This window comes from Podarcis cretensis (genome assembly GCF_951804945.1).
Source record: "Podarcis cretensis genome assembly, chromosome: 3".
NCBI lineage: Eukaryota > Metazoa > Chordata > Lepidosauria > Squamata > Lacertidae > Podarcis > Podarcis cretensis.
This window is the reverse complement of record NC_137172.1, coordinates 96,230,713-96,245,140: the sequence shown is the minus strand read 5'-3', so window position 1 is coordinate 96,245,140 and position 14,428 is coordinate 96,230,713. Positions and strand designations below refer to the sequence as shown.

General features: G+C 44.4%; 1 protein-coding gene across 3 annotated transcripts in view; it reads left to right on the top strand.

Annotated features, from left to right (window-relative positions):
- GRHL1 (grainyhead like transcription factor 1) overlaps positions 1-14,428 on the top strand; it is a 65,646-nt gene that overhangs the window by 10,270 nt on the left and 40,948 nt on the right. For all 3 annotated transcript variants that reach the window (XM_079969867.1, XM_079969868.1, XM_079969866.1), the window contains exons 2-5: positions 2,871-3,057; positions 7,382-7,452; positions 11,338-11,728; positions 13,885-13,961. In XM_079969867.1, the coding sequence (XP_079825993.1) occupies positions 2,871-3,057; positions 7,382-7,452; positions 11,338-11,728; positions 13,885-13,961 (726 nt within the window). The remainder of the gene's footprint in view (positions 1-2,870; positions 3,058-7,381; positions 7,453-11,337; positions 11,729-13,884; positions 13,962-14,428) is intronic.

The window sequence follows — 14,428 nt, the reverse complement described above, 5'->3', positions numbered from 1 at the left end:
AAGTGTGTAGGAGAGAAATCCGAAATACCTGTGCTTTGTGACCCATCTACAAGGTTCCCTGGGCTCCGCAGGCTGGTTTCTATTCCTGAGTGGCAAAATACAAAGCAGCATGAGCTGTTACAAGCAACATTGTTCTTTGTCAAATGCATGAAGCGAACTGAGAATGTGGTTTGTGTGTATAGAGTAAAAATACAGCTATAGGTTTCCATAAGATTTTTGCTTCAAGGACTGATGGTATCTTGTGTTTCATGCAGGTTTCATTCCTCCCCTACCCGTTTTTCAGCCCCTGGCAATATTTTAAGCAAAACTAAAATTTTGTCTTAAATACTAACTAAACTTTGCGTATGCTGAAGGGGAAACAGTGTTTTAAATGGGTGTGAACCTAGATCTGGCAGTATTGATTCAACAGCAGACCTCCAAGTGTCCCTATTTCCCATGGGCAGCAGTGGATTTACAGAAGCCATTCCGGTTTCTGATTTGATCCCAGAATGTTCCGCTTTTCCTTAGGACATCCCTATTTTCATTGGAGAAATGTTGGAAGGTATGGAGTTATGCGACCTCCGAGCCAAGGAGATAAGTAACTATACAACCTTTAGAAGACATCTGAAGGCAGCCCTGTATAGGGGAGTTTTGTAATGTTTTATTATATGTTGGAAGCTGCCCAGAGTGGTATAAATAATGAAGTTGTTGTTGTTGTGAAATAGGACGTTCCTATTTTCACTGGAGAAATGTTGGAGGGTATGCATCAGCTGAGACATCTTCTTGCAAAAAGTATCCCCCCCCCCAAATTACCTTTTGTATAAAAATAACTCTTCTTTTTGAATGCTCCGAGACTAAGGCTGGTTTCCAACCAGCTCTAAGCCAAAAGTAAGCTATTTGGATACTACTTTGCTAGTGGACATAGCCCAGCACACGCTTTCTTATGGGCACATTAAGACCTCAGAGTAAGTGGATTTAGGGAACTAAGTAAACAAGCCGCTTTATGAGTTTATTCAGCAGTGAGTCACAGCTAATGAAAAGCTTCACTTGAAACTGGTGCTTTGCAGTTATTGGCCTGGGTCCTTTCTGGACTGCGAGTAAGTCCAGGAAGGTTTTCATTTTGGTACTGATTTTACACAAAATTTGAGCAGAGAATGAATGTATGCGATACTGAAGATCTACATGCCTTGGGGTAGCTCTGGGTCGTTTTTGTTCCAGGGTTGACCAAAAGCCATTGGTATTGCATTGTCAACCTCTAGCATTCAGAAATAAAGATTATAGTTTTAAAACACAGTTTGAAATGTTTCGTTTATGCCATTGGCTTTTCAAATATAGAAGCTTCAAATACAGTAAAGACTTCTTCGGAAGCTCCCCCCCTAAAAACATAGGTGATTTATTTTTATTTTTTACTTTAAATATTATAAGCTCGGGACAAAATAACTGGGAGGTCTTCGTTCACTGTCAAAGCACGTGTCTTACACGGCAATCCTGTATGCATTTACTTGGGAATAAAGCTCACTCAACTCAGTGGAACTTGGTTCTGAATGCATAAGATGGCATTGTTCAGGCATCCCCAACCTGCGGCCCTCCAGATGTTTTGGCCTACAACTCCCATGATCCCTAGCTAAGAGGACCCAGTGGTCAGGGATGATGGGAACTGTAGTCCAAAACATCTGGAGGGCCGAAGATTGGGGATGCCTGCATTGTTAGACATACAAAGTCCTAGGTTAGACCTGTTGTCTGGTTCCCAGGAGTTTCAGGCGTTCAAAACAGACATCCGTGAGTTAGATAGGCCAATCATCTGACTAGTTACAAGGCAGATATTTTAATGTGTAATTAAGCTCTAAGCACAATGCCTCTTGGAAAAAATAACAAGATAAAAGTTTAATTAAAATTCAGTTCATCCTCTCCCAGATCTCTTTAGAGCTTGGTCAACAAAAAGCTAGTCTAAGTTGGAGGTTGTGCAATTCTTGGTTTCTTTCTTTCTTTCTTTCTTTCTTTCTTTCTGAAAAGGAGAATGGAATGTTTATTAAAATATATGTTCTGAAAGCTTAGGTGGTAAGTTCCATCATGGCTGGAGGGGAGCCAATGAGAGAGCCTCTCTGTTCCCTTCCTGCATAATGATATATCCCTAGCAGTAAACAGTGATTGGGCAAGAGGGTGGAAGCAGTTAGTTTGAGTGTGCAAGCCCTTTGCATTGCTAAAAGTGTTCCAGATAAAGCAATGAAGTATTTCTGAAGAATTCAAAGACTGTGATTCTTCTTCTTGTTTTTAGTTATATGATGTCGGAACGTGATAGGCTAGCAAGTTTTTCCATCAGAGCAAAGAACAGCAACATAACTGCATGCTCAAAATGTTCAACAAGCACACCAGAGCTTTTGAGAAACTGCTTTTCTATCTCTGCTGCTGTGTGTAGTGGGAACTAGAAGACCCTCCAGAACATTGTCTCAATGTACCCAGGGCTCATCCACCCACTCACTTGGCCTGTACTCTGACTATCCTCTACCAATTAATCCCTCATGGTTCCAGAGTTTTTCTCTTTATTTTGTGGGTGTGCCTTGCAAAAATCCATTCTTACCACTGAATCAGAATCTTACCAGATGCTCAGAAAATCTGAAGAGAGGTTTGGCTTAAGTGAGCCTCAATTCAGCAGGTAAGGTCGGATTTTTGCAAGGCACAACTGCGGAACAATGAGAAAAGTTCTTGGACCTGCTTGGGGCAATTAATTGGTACATAATGCAAACAAAATGTGGATGAGCCCTTAGTTGGGTTCCTTGCACAACCTCGCATGCGTGGTGGAAGTGCTTAGACGTGTGTACGGACTTCTTTGGGTCCCAGCCCAAAGTGTGTTTTGTAATTGTGTGTTTTGTTTCATCTCCCTCTCTATGAAGCAAAAGGCCAGTTTTGGTTCTTCAGAATGAAACGCTCTACTCCCAGAGGCGACCCTACACCAGCGAGGATGAAGCTTGGAAGTCCTTTCTCGAAAACCCTCTTACAGCAGCTACCAAAGCCATGATGAGCATCAATGGGGATGAGGACAGCGCTGCTGCCTTGGGACTGTTGTATGACTATTATAAGGTAACAACATTGGCACTTGGCTAGGACTCGTAAAACAGGCCAGCAGAGTGTGCTTTGTTGTTTCATGTGCCTTCCTTAAAGGGGAGAAAGGCCATGCCTTTTACCACTTAGCTGGGAACATGATACAGCTGCTTTTGTAGTGGCTACAAATAATAAAATAGCAACTTCTGGTTAGATGACTCAAAAAGGAAAAACAAGTATTGGATAAGTAACTTTTCCAGTTATCTAAGCAACCTGTTCTGGAATCTTTCTTTAACAGGTCAAGGCGTTGGTAGTAGTTGGCATACTTTGCTTTTGGGTTCTCTCTCTCCCCCCCCCCCTCTCTCCCCTTTTCAGTGATGTCCAGTGAAACAGATTGGCAGGGAAATGCTCCTTCACACAGCATGTGATTGATTTATAGAATTCCCACAGCCACACAATAACATCGAAATTTGAACTCCCCCTTTAATGCTCTTAGACATATTCATAAAGGACATGCCTATCAATGGCTCCATGCATGTCACTGTATTTCAGAGGCAGGAGGCCAGTTACTAGGGGCAGAGGCAGAAGAGGGCTTTTGCCTCCGTCCTGCCCTGCTTGTGGGCTCCCAGAGGGGCATCTGATTGGCCAGTGTGGAGAAGCAGGCTGCTGGTGTAGATGGTCTGTTTGGCTCATCCATTAAAGCTGCACTTACATTTTGACTTGTCCGTGCCTAAATTGTGGTATATCTCCTGGGAAATGAGCACCTAATTCTTTGTCTTTTCAACCCACCTTCCTTATAAACAACTGCTGAGCTCTGGAAGGTTTCGTCATTCTGGGTTTTCCTTTAGTGGATTAAATGGAAGAGGTGCTAACCTGTTAGAAATGTAATGTATTACTTGGTTAAAGCTAAGCTGATGTGTGGAGTTCTCTTCTACCAGATGCAGCTGCAGCTGCGGTCAAGGCCCTTTTGAATTAAAGTTGCCATCAGGGAAAGCCTTGTGAGGAGCAAATCAGTACCCTATGTTTGCTCACTTCTTCCTTTTCCTCTTCGTTGAGTCAGGAGTCTCCAAGCGTAATCCTCCTTTGCCTTGCTCTGGTAGCTTTGCACTGCCTTGTGCTTTATACTAGAGATGAGTAGGACTCCAATTTCCACCAAACACACCACCACCAGCAATAGTCATTGGTCAGGAGTGATGTGGGTTGCATTGCCAACAACATCTGGAGGGCCACACGTTCCCCCACACCTGATTTATGTAGAACTGCAGCAGTTATCAAGATGTGTACCCAGTGCCATCTGAGGTGTGCCTTTTGACTGACCAGAGCATGTCCCATTTGGAATGTCCCATTCTCTTCCTCATTCCAAGCATCTGAATGCTTCCCAGTTCCAAACCTGGGGGTGGGAGAGCATGGCCCCTCACCCTTGGTTGGCAGGTGAAATAATAATAATAATAATAATAATAATAATAATAATAATAAATTTATTATTTATACCCCACCCACTCTGGGTTGGGTTTCCCCAGCCACACTCGGCAGCTTCCAACAAAATATAAATAATACAATAAAAGATCAAGCATTAAAAACTTCCCTAAACAGGGCTGGTTGGGTTTCCCCAGCCACTCTGGGCGGCTTCCAGCAAAATATTAAAAATACAATAAAAGATCAAACATTAAAAACTTCCCTAAACAGGGCTGCTTTCAGATGTCTTCTAAAAGTCATATAGTTGTTTATTTCCTTGACATCTGATGGGAGGGCGTTCCACAGGGCAGGTGCCACTATCGAGAAGGCCCTCTGCCTTCAAAAAGAGCTCCTTCAACTCTTAATAGCTATGTAAGCGCCCGAATTCATAGAACTGAGGGGACATGGAAAGACTGTTAATTATGAGCTCCAGGGCAACAGAGCCTCATGATAACAGTGGTCCCTAAAACTAGTGTCGCCCACTACAACATAGAATAAGAATAGAATATCAGAGTTGGAAGAGACCCTGAGCATCATCTAGTTCAACCCCCTGCAATGCAGGACTGTGTGGCCGTCCCGTCAGGGATTGAACCTGCAACCTTGGTGCTATCAGCACCACACTCTAACCAACAGAGCTATCCAGGCTCAGTTCTGTGCTTTAATATATGCTTGCTCTGAATACCCCAAAACCAGTCAGACTGGCTATAGGACTCGAGGGGCTACTGGTCTGATCCATCAGTGGTGTTGTCCAACCGCCACCAGCTCTTAGCTTGTAAATAATAATAAAAAAGCTTTCACAAGCCTTTCATAAGAAGAGTTGGGCAACAAGAGAAACTTAGCTTCGCGGCTGTGGGCCTTGGAAGCCTCCTTAATAAGCACGCACTCATCTCTGAGCAAGGAAAGGTATCACCCTCAAGCTTTTCTACAGACAAATCATCGTGTTAAGGCTGAGCTACTACCTGCTAACTGGGTGTGTTTGCATTTAATGTTTTCTTTTTGTGCTTTGTGTGGGTGTAAAGAAAAACAAAGCCAAGCAGACAGATTAAGTTGTAATAAGTTAGTAACCACATTTTAGCTTGGCACGTCTTCCATACCTCCCTGCTCCATTTGGGACGATGGCAGGGGGGCAGAATCAGTGGGTTAAGGAATGCTGCCCTTTCTCTGCTTGCCCTACTTTCTTGTAAATGCCACCCTGATCCTAATTAGCATTACAAGCCAAACACAGGTTTTGGAAATGTGATTCCCATCCGCCCCCCTTTTAATGTGCATGTCCACCCCTAATGTGTGGGCCAATGTGATGTAGTGATTCAAGTGTTCAAAGCCCCACTTGGCCATGAATGAACCTCACTTGGGTGCCCATGGTGCAGTCACTGCCTCTTAGCCTAACCTTCCTCACAGGGTCATTGTGGACGGACCAGGTACACTGCCTTGAGCACCTTTGGAGAAAAAAGGTGGAATATAAATGCAAGAAATAAATAAATGCAAATAAGGGTTTAGCTTGGATGCATAACATGAGAATTTCTGAAATGTGTAAATTAGCAATGAAAGATCCACATTCTGAAAATACCAGCCCTTACTTAGAATCCCAAAATTGCATAGTTGGAAGGGATCCTGAGGATCATCGAGTCCAACCCCCTGCAGTGCAGGGATATGCAGCTGTCCCATACAGGGATCGAACCTGCAACCTTGCTGTTATTAGTTATTAGCTCTGACCAACCGAGCCAGGCTGACTTCATGGTTGACTTGCAAGGGAACTTACACTTTTGTTTCTGTGCTCTTCCACTGCCCACCACCCTAAACATATGCAGCATTTTAATCCCTGTCTCACTCAGATTTGCTAAGTTTGTGCCGGAAGCCATTTACTATAGCATTTAAGAAGTTTTCATCAGCTACACTGTCATTTACGTGCTGCGCATTTGCCAGGCAAAATGTTTAAATGCAAGGGTGTTGCTGATACAGCATATTTCAGAGCTGGAGGATGTCGAGCTAATTCCACCTCATGTGAAAATTAGTTTGTGAATCTAGTCTTCAAAGTAGAAGCCGGCAACTGTTGAAATTATGGTTTCTGCTTATATACTTCACACTTTATTTGTTTCAACCAGCCTTTAAGCCAGTGTTTCTTAAGGGGGGGGGGGGGAAACGTGTGATGTTTGCATTATTCGGAAGCATTTACCAATTTACAGATACAGGAATGAGACCTGCGAGCAGGATTTGAAATACAAGCAGTGGTAGAAAATTGATGAAATGTTAGGTGAAATGTTTATTAGAATACAGTATGTAAATGGGATGGGATTAAGAATAGCATGGAGGGAAAGATGGGAAGTCAAAGCTTAAAGAGAAATGCATAAAAGATTTGGAATCTGGAATTCATATGTAAAGATTTTAAAATTTAATTAAAAAATTGACTCCCCCATCCCAAAAAAGGGGTGAGAGCTTATGCTTTAAAAGGGAAAGGTTGTACCCAGAATTGTTTCTCTTGGACTAGCCCCATTGCAGTCAGTGGATAATTGCTTTCAATGGGACTACTTTGAGCCTGACTTAATCAAACGGAACCCGGTCTTCGGAATAGAGGCATAGAGGAAAGAGTTAGAATTTTGGAAGTTTATGTGATGCTTTGCCACGATGATCCCAAACCTGTTTGGGAAGCAGTTCTGCGACTTCCAACTCATCTTTTCTGCTAAGCTTGGGACACAAGGTAGAGGAGATGACGAATCAAGTTATTCTCTGCAAAGCCAGAATCAAAAAGCCTGTGCCTTTAAATAATATCAGCAGTAGGTAACATATCTCTTGTCTTTCCCATTGCTGCTTTGTGGGAATGCTTTGAATTCAAAGAGAACTTGCTTATATAATGTTCTCCTACTAGGTTTCAGTTCATTATTTTGTGTGGTGTTGTTTTTTCTACTTGAAGGTTCCCCGGGAAAGGAGAACGTCAGCAGTGAAACCAGATGTAGATCATTCTGACCAAGAACATGGCAAAAGGTTCAGTATTCAAACTTGAAATGCTTTTTTTTAAAAAAAAGAAAGTAAGAAAGAAAGATAGTTGGAGGCAACAGCATCTCGAAGGCCAGAGGTTCCCCATCCCTGCTCCTCAGGTATCACATGAATGAAGTTTGTCCAACAGTATCTACTTTTGTCCTTGCCTGGTGGCAGGCAGAGCAAAGTAAATAGAGATGAGTAGGTCCATGTTGGCAGGCCTGACCATTCACAAGAGGAGAAGCACTAGAATGCCTAGAGTCCTAGAAGTTCTCTTTGGGGCCAGGAACCCTGTTAGTCAAGGTAAAAAGATCATAGAGCTGCTGTGGAAGATGCAATGTGGAAGATGAAAAGTTGGAGGTGCATGGTTAGTTTCAACTGCCTCTTTTTCTTGATAGCTCCAGAGTTGCTACGAACTTATTAATAATACTCCCATGAAGGAAACACATATATTGGAAAGATGTTGTTCTGCCTGTTCCTATGTGGAATGTACCTATTGATGGGGATGTCTTCAGCCTAGGCTTGGAAAGCCATGGCTGCACATCAATGGCATGATTGCTTTTAAGGCAGCTTGTGAATGGAGTCAAGGCACTGGAAGACAACTTAAAAGGACAGCCCATTCATTTCCCTTTACTCTGTCTGGTCCACATCCACTCACCCAAAATGGGTTGGCTCACGTCATTCAAATTGTAGTGAGGTAACGGCAGGGAGAGGCAGGTCTGTGCTAGAAACAGAGTTCCTGAAGGATGAGGGGAAAACCCGACACCTTTACAGGTAATGATTTCTCCAGTACAGTACTGGATGTATCAGAATTATTGCATCATTATGTTGATGTGTAAAATGCACTCCATGTTAATTTTAAAGCTATTTGTGTGAATAGTCTTTGGCTGCACACATTTTATTCTGAAATCAATGGAGACTGAGTACTTGCTTTTTCTACATAGTCCACACACAATCTAGTTTTGTTGCATTGTTGTTTTTTGCCCATCCTGAGAAACTGGAAATAAAATTTCATTGCAGATTTATTCTGAGTTACCCTGCAGTGTGTCCATTTGAAAAGAGATGGTCCTGGTAATTGGGGTGGGGGTTGTATCCATGCATATCCAGCGATGATGTGGGTCATACCAAGATGGCAATCACCACTTCCTTTGTTCATCCGGGGCATGTGCCTGGAGGAAAAGGCACGAATAACATAATCAACAGGGAGGGTTTTAAAATGTGTATCAAGTAATTATACATGGCTTCGTGGATGGCAGGATCTAGACTAAATCGAAATTGAAAGCAGCATGTTGAAGAAGAGCATTAAAGATTCTGGATTGAGAAAAACTACGGTTTTTGTGCTACAAATGCGTTGGTGTGTATGCAGCCGTTCTCTCACCAGAGTATAACCAGAACAAGAAAGCTCAGTGGAGAAAAACTCAAAGGCAACTGAACACTGGTGAGGGCTCATCATTAAGTCTACCTAGTGGCAGTGAAGGCAGCAAAGAAGGCAGACTCCATTGCGTCCCCATGGTGCTGTCCAGCAGAGCTTTTCCGGGTAGTGCAGGACCATTTATAGTCTGGCCTAAAGGAGGTGGCAGAACTGACAGTAGTTTGCTGTGACTTGTTTGCAAAGCATTTTGAGGATAAAATTGCTTGCATCCGCGAGGACTTAGACTCCACTGTTGAATCTCGAGAGGTTACCCAGAGCACTGCCTAGTCCTGTTACGTTGGGTGAGCTTCAGTTAGTAAGGCTCGAGGATGTGGACAAGGTGCTTGGATCAATCAGGGCAACCACTTGCTCTATGGACCCTTGCCCCTCTTGGCTCATAAAAAAACCTAGCAGGGATGGGACAGGTGGCTGTGTCAGGGAGGTGATTAACGGTTCCCTGCGAGAGAAGGTGGTCCCTGCCAGCTTGAAGGAGGGAGTAGTAGAATCATTCTTCAAGAAAACCCTCAATGGATTTGGAAAATCTAAGTTGCCAATCTCCCCTTATTGGGCAACATTCTTGGGTGGGTGGCTGCAGACCAGACCAGGCGCTCTTGGAGGAAACTGATTTTCTAGATCCAGTTCCATTGGGGTTTAGGCTCGGTTTAGGCACAGAAATTGCTTTGGTCGCCCTGTATGATGACCTCTGTTGGAAGACAGACAGTGGAAATGTGTGATTGTTAGTTCTTGACCTCTCAGTGGCTTTTGATACCACTGGCTATAGCCTTCTGGAGTGGCCGTCTGAGTTGTGGGTGGGTGGCACTGTTTTACAGTGGTTCCAATCCTACTTATTTCCAGAGAGTGATGCTTGGGGAGTGCTCTTTGGCCCTGTTAAGCCTTCAACATGGGGTTCATCAGGCTTTGATTTTATCCCCTATGCCGCTTAATATCTATATGAAACCGCTGAGTGGGGTCACCTGAAGTTCTGGAGTATGTTGTCAGCAATATACTGATGACACACACCTCTGCTTCTTTGTATCTGCAGGTGTGGCAGTGGATGTGCTGGACTGTTGTCTTGCCTTGGTAATGGCCTGGATCAAAGCCAGTAAACTGAAACTCAACCCAGATAAGGCTGAGGCACTGTTAGTGGGTGGTTCCTTAGACCGGATGAATGGAAGGTTGCCTGCTTTTGATGGGGTTACATTCCCTCTGAAGTAGCAGGTATTCAGCTTGGGGATACTTCTGGATCCCTTGCTGTCGTGTGAGGCTCAGGTGGCCTTGGTGGCATGGAGTGCCTTCCATCAGCTTCAGTTGGTGGCACAGCTGTGCCCCTATGTGGACATGTATAGCCTAACCTCTGTCATCTGTGCTCTGGTAACCTCTAGGTTAGATTACCGCAATGCGTTATACGTAGGGCTGCCTCTGAAGATGTTTTGGAAACTGGACCTGGCACAGGATTCAGCAGCCAGATTGCTCAATGAGGCAAGACAGTTGAGCATATAACACCAATTCTGACCTGACTGCACTGTCTGCCAATTAGTTTCCGGGCCCAATTCAAAGTGCTGGTTTTGACCTATGAGGCCTTAGACAGCTTAGGACCGCAAAACCTCTGGGACCGCATCTCACCATATGAATTGACCTGGATCCTACAACCATCATCTGAGGCTCTTCTTTATATGCCTCCTCTGCAAGAGGTCTGGAGGGTGGCAACATGAGAACAGGCATTTTCTTCAGCTCCCTATTTGTGAAATGCTCTCCCCAGGGAGGGTAGCCTGGCGCCTTCATTAAATATCCTTAGGCGCCAGGCAAAAAACATTCATCTTCTCCCAGACCTTTGGCTAATTAAACAATCTATAGCCTTTTAAACTGGGGTGGGTGGGTGTGTTACTGCTTTTGTTTGTTATTATGGTATGCCTTTTTGTGTTTTTATATTGTAAACCGCCCTGTGATCTTCAGATGAAGGGCAGTATAGAAAGTTAAATAATAATAATAATAATACACTGGGAAACCCCAATGTATGATCTGAAGGCACATGAGGTCGCCATCTTGCTGAAGTTAAGCAAATCCAGTGTTTGGATTGGGTACCTGGGAACCTCATGGATGCTGCCTTGGTTCCATGATGGAAGATATAGGGGGTATTAATGCAGGGCTGGCCCAAGACATTTTGGCACCTGAGGTGGGCCCCAAAATGGCACCTGGCTCCTTGCCAGCGAAGAAGCCATGAAGGAGAGCTACACCAGGAACAAGGAGGGAAGGAAGACTGACATAGGGATCTGCTGCCCTGGTGGATTCTGCCACCTGAGGTAGTCACCTCACCTTGCCTCATGGGATGGCCGGCCCTGTATAAATGTAAGACAGGGGGAAATCCTTCCCAGAGAAGGAAGCTGACGTGAGGCAGGCTTGGGCTCCAGGGCCTGCCATTTTAGAAATTTTTCCCGTCTCCCACTCCCAAGTGCTTAATCTGCCACTTCTCTTTTGTTTAGGAACTGTATACCGAACATGGCGGAACAGTCGCTCATTTCTGCTGGGGAAAACCGAGTGCAAGTCTTGAAAAACATGCCTTTGAATATCGTTCTTCCGCACACTTCCCAGATGGGTGTTGACAAGAGGGGCCACCTGACTACTCCGGACACGACTGTCACGGTCTCCATCGCATCCATGCCCACCCATTCGATCAAGACGGAAACTCAGCCGCACAGCTTTACAGTGGGCATCCCTCCAGCTGTCTATCACCCAGAGGCACCTGAGCGGGTGGTGGTTTTAGACAGGAGCCTGAGTGCTGACCAGTTTAGCTCCAGCGCCCAGCCTCAGAATTCCCAGCGCCGTACTCCGGATTCCACCTTCTCAGAGTCTTTCAAAGAAGGCGTGCAAGAGGTACAGAAACAACCTGCCTCTTTTGCTGAGCATGCTCTGTCCAGTGCTTGGCACATTGCTGGGTTTGCCATGGGAGAGCAGAAAAGCTGCCGGCTGCAGTGTTGGGCTGCAGAAATATGGCTTCTGGAGCATCTTGAAAGTAAATTGTTAAGGCTGGGATCATGTTGAATCATAGCTGTCAACTTTCAGATTTGAAAATAAGGGATCAGCAGCCTCGAAAATAAGGGATCAGCAGCATAGCTGTCAACTTTTGGATTTGAAAATAAGGGATCAGCAGCCTCACCTGTCCCGGAAACAGTCTACGGGATATCTAACAATCCGAGATAGCAGCGGGAAGCAGTGGGAAACGGCGCTGGAATAAGGGAATTTCCCGCAAAAAAAGGGAAGGTTGACAGCTATGTGCTGAATTCCATAGAACTTTCTAAATAGGCATGCACAGGGTTGCACTGCAATTTTACATATAAGTGGAACCTTGGTTCTCAAACTTAATCTGTTCCGGGAGTTCATTCGACTCCCGAAACTGTTTGAAAACCAAGGCACAGCTTCTGATTGGCTGCAGGAAGTTCCTGCACTCAAGTGGAAGCCACATCGGAATTCAGCTTCCAAAAAACGTTCACAAACAAGAACACTTACTTCCGGGTTTGCGGCGTTCAGCAGCCAATTTGTTTGTCAGCTAAGCTGTTTGGGAACCAAGGTACCACTATACATGTATTTAAGAAAAGCAGCTTTTGAACCCTTAATGCAGTGGTGGAGATCCATTTTTTAGCCTCAGGGCCATATGCTATCACGGGTGGTTTTCTGGGGGGCTGCATATCAGTGGTGGGTGGGGCCTGAAGCAGAAGTGGGTGGAGCAATGTACAAGAATCCTTTCTTCATACAGTAAACTAGATTCTGTTTGTGCAAAAGCCAGAGCTTTCACTACATGCATACTCATGTGCAAGGCACGTGTTCTCTCACATTCTCTCTGTTTCTCTCTCTCTCACACACAACCTTCCATCCAGGCAAGAAAGAGGCATTTCAAGGACACATTCCAGCCAGACAACAGCATTCAAAAGTTGCAGGACAGAGTAGTGGGTGTCACCTGGGCGAAAGCCCTTGGAGCCAAATAAGAGATCCCTGAACAGCTGCATTTGCCCCCTGGGCCAGAGGTTCCCCACCCAGTTTGCAGATAGATGCAAAGCAGTTTGGTAGACCTTGGCTGGCAAACCTCCGAAGCCAGAGCAGTTGATGAATAATATATATTTTTCCCCAGTGGCCTTCTCAGTTACTAGCAAAAGCAGAGTAAATCCTGTCAGGTAGTAAAAACTGTGAAACAAATTTATGCTGAATGAGGCATCATGCAAATTCGATTTAGTTTATAAAAACTAAATAAATACAGACGACTCACAGAATCACAGAAAGTTTGACCTTTTTCTTAAAAGTCCAGAATGCCTACAAGTCCTGCCGATAAATAACTATTGCATCCCTTCTTCCCCTTGCCCCTCTGATTTAGCGCACTGCTCCTTAATCTGTGCATGGGTATCAGGTTCTCTTCAATTCTTACGTAAACCTGAAATATCAATCCGGTGGATTAGAAATAGAAGATTTTCTCAAAGGCCTGTGGGTGTAATGTACTAAATTTAAAACAAAAGCAACCACTATAGAATGCGAAATCACTAGCAAAAGCACATGGCTCATTTTACAGGGTAGAGAGAGAGCTCCTTCAGCTTGAATGTGTGATAATGATATCGGCACGGCAGGAATACGTACATGATCTGTGTGTGTGTAAAAAAAAAAAAAAAGAAGTGTGCTAAATGCAGCATCACAGAAAGAAACAGCTGTGGACCAAAGCTTAAAACCCTCTAAAACTCAGAATACCTTGTTCCAAATGTCAGAACTGGAGCTAAGCTTTTTCTTCTTTTGGGCTCTTGAAAGATATTGGAAATGCCACACTTTGAAAGTATGCAAATCAACTTTTTCCACAGTGCCCTGCCTTGTGCTGGCCTAGTTTTTTCTTTCCCCTACCCCTGGTGCACATATTAAGTGGACGGCAGTAAATATGCCAAGTTAAGGGGCATGTTAAACACTTTATTAATGATAAATTTAGGACCGGACCACTGTTATTATTATTTTTTTAAACTGCCACCTATGCCTGAAACAATTATTAATACTTCCAGGTTTTCTTTCCTGCCGAACTGAACCTCCGGATGGCCGGCATGAATTCTGAAGACTACGTGTTTGAAAGCATTGCTGGGTAATCTCCTATCCTTTAGATCCAACTATTGTGAAATTCTCTCCCTCCCTCTCTGGCGCACAGTAGGGCTTGACTTGGCACGCCCTCAGTATTGCTCTTCTTGCTTACGCTCCCTGCTCATGCTTGTGGAATGGAAGATGTGAACCCTGGTGGGTGGCAAGCTGTGCAGATGATCACCTGGACTTGCCTAGGTTGTAGTGTTGTTCCTTGACATGTTGTACTGACTGCTGGGCTGAACACACAGCCATACATTTAAAGCACATGACTTCTCTCAGGATTCTTTGGGAGAAGCCACGTGCTTTAATTGTATGGTGCGTGCAGCCTGGGTTTCTGCTGTTTGAACCTCGAGCTCAGGAGAACCAGCATACCCGCCACCATTTCCCCAATGAAAATAAGGATGTCCTGTTCCATCATCGTCATTTTATTATTTACACGCCGCTGAGATGAGCTTGGGCAAGTCACTGTCT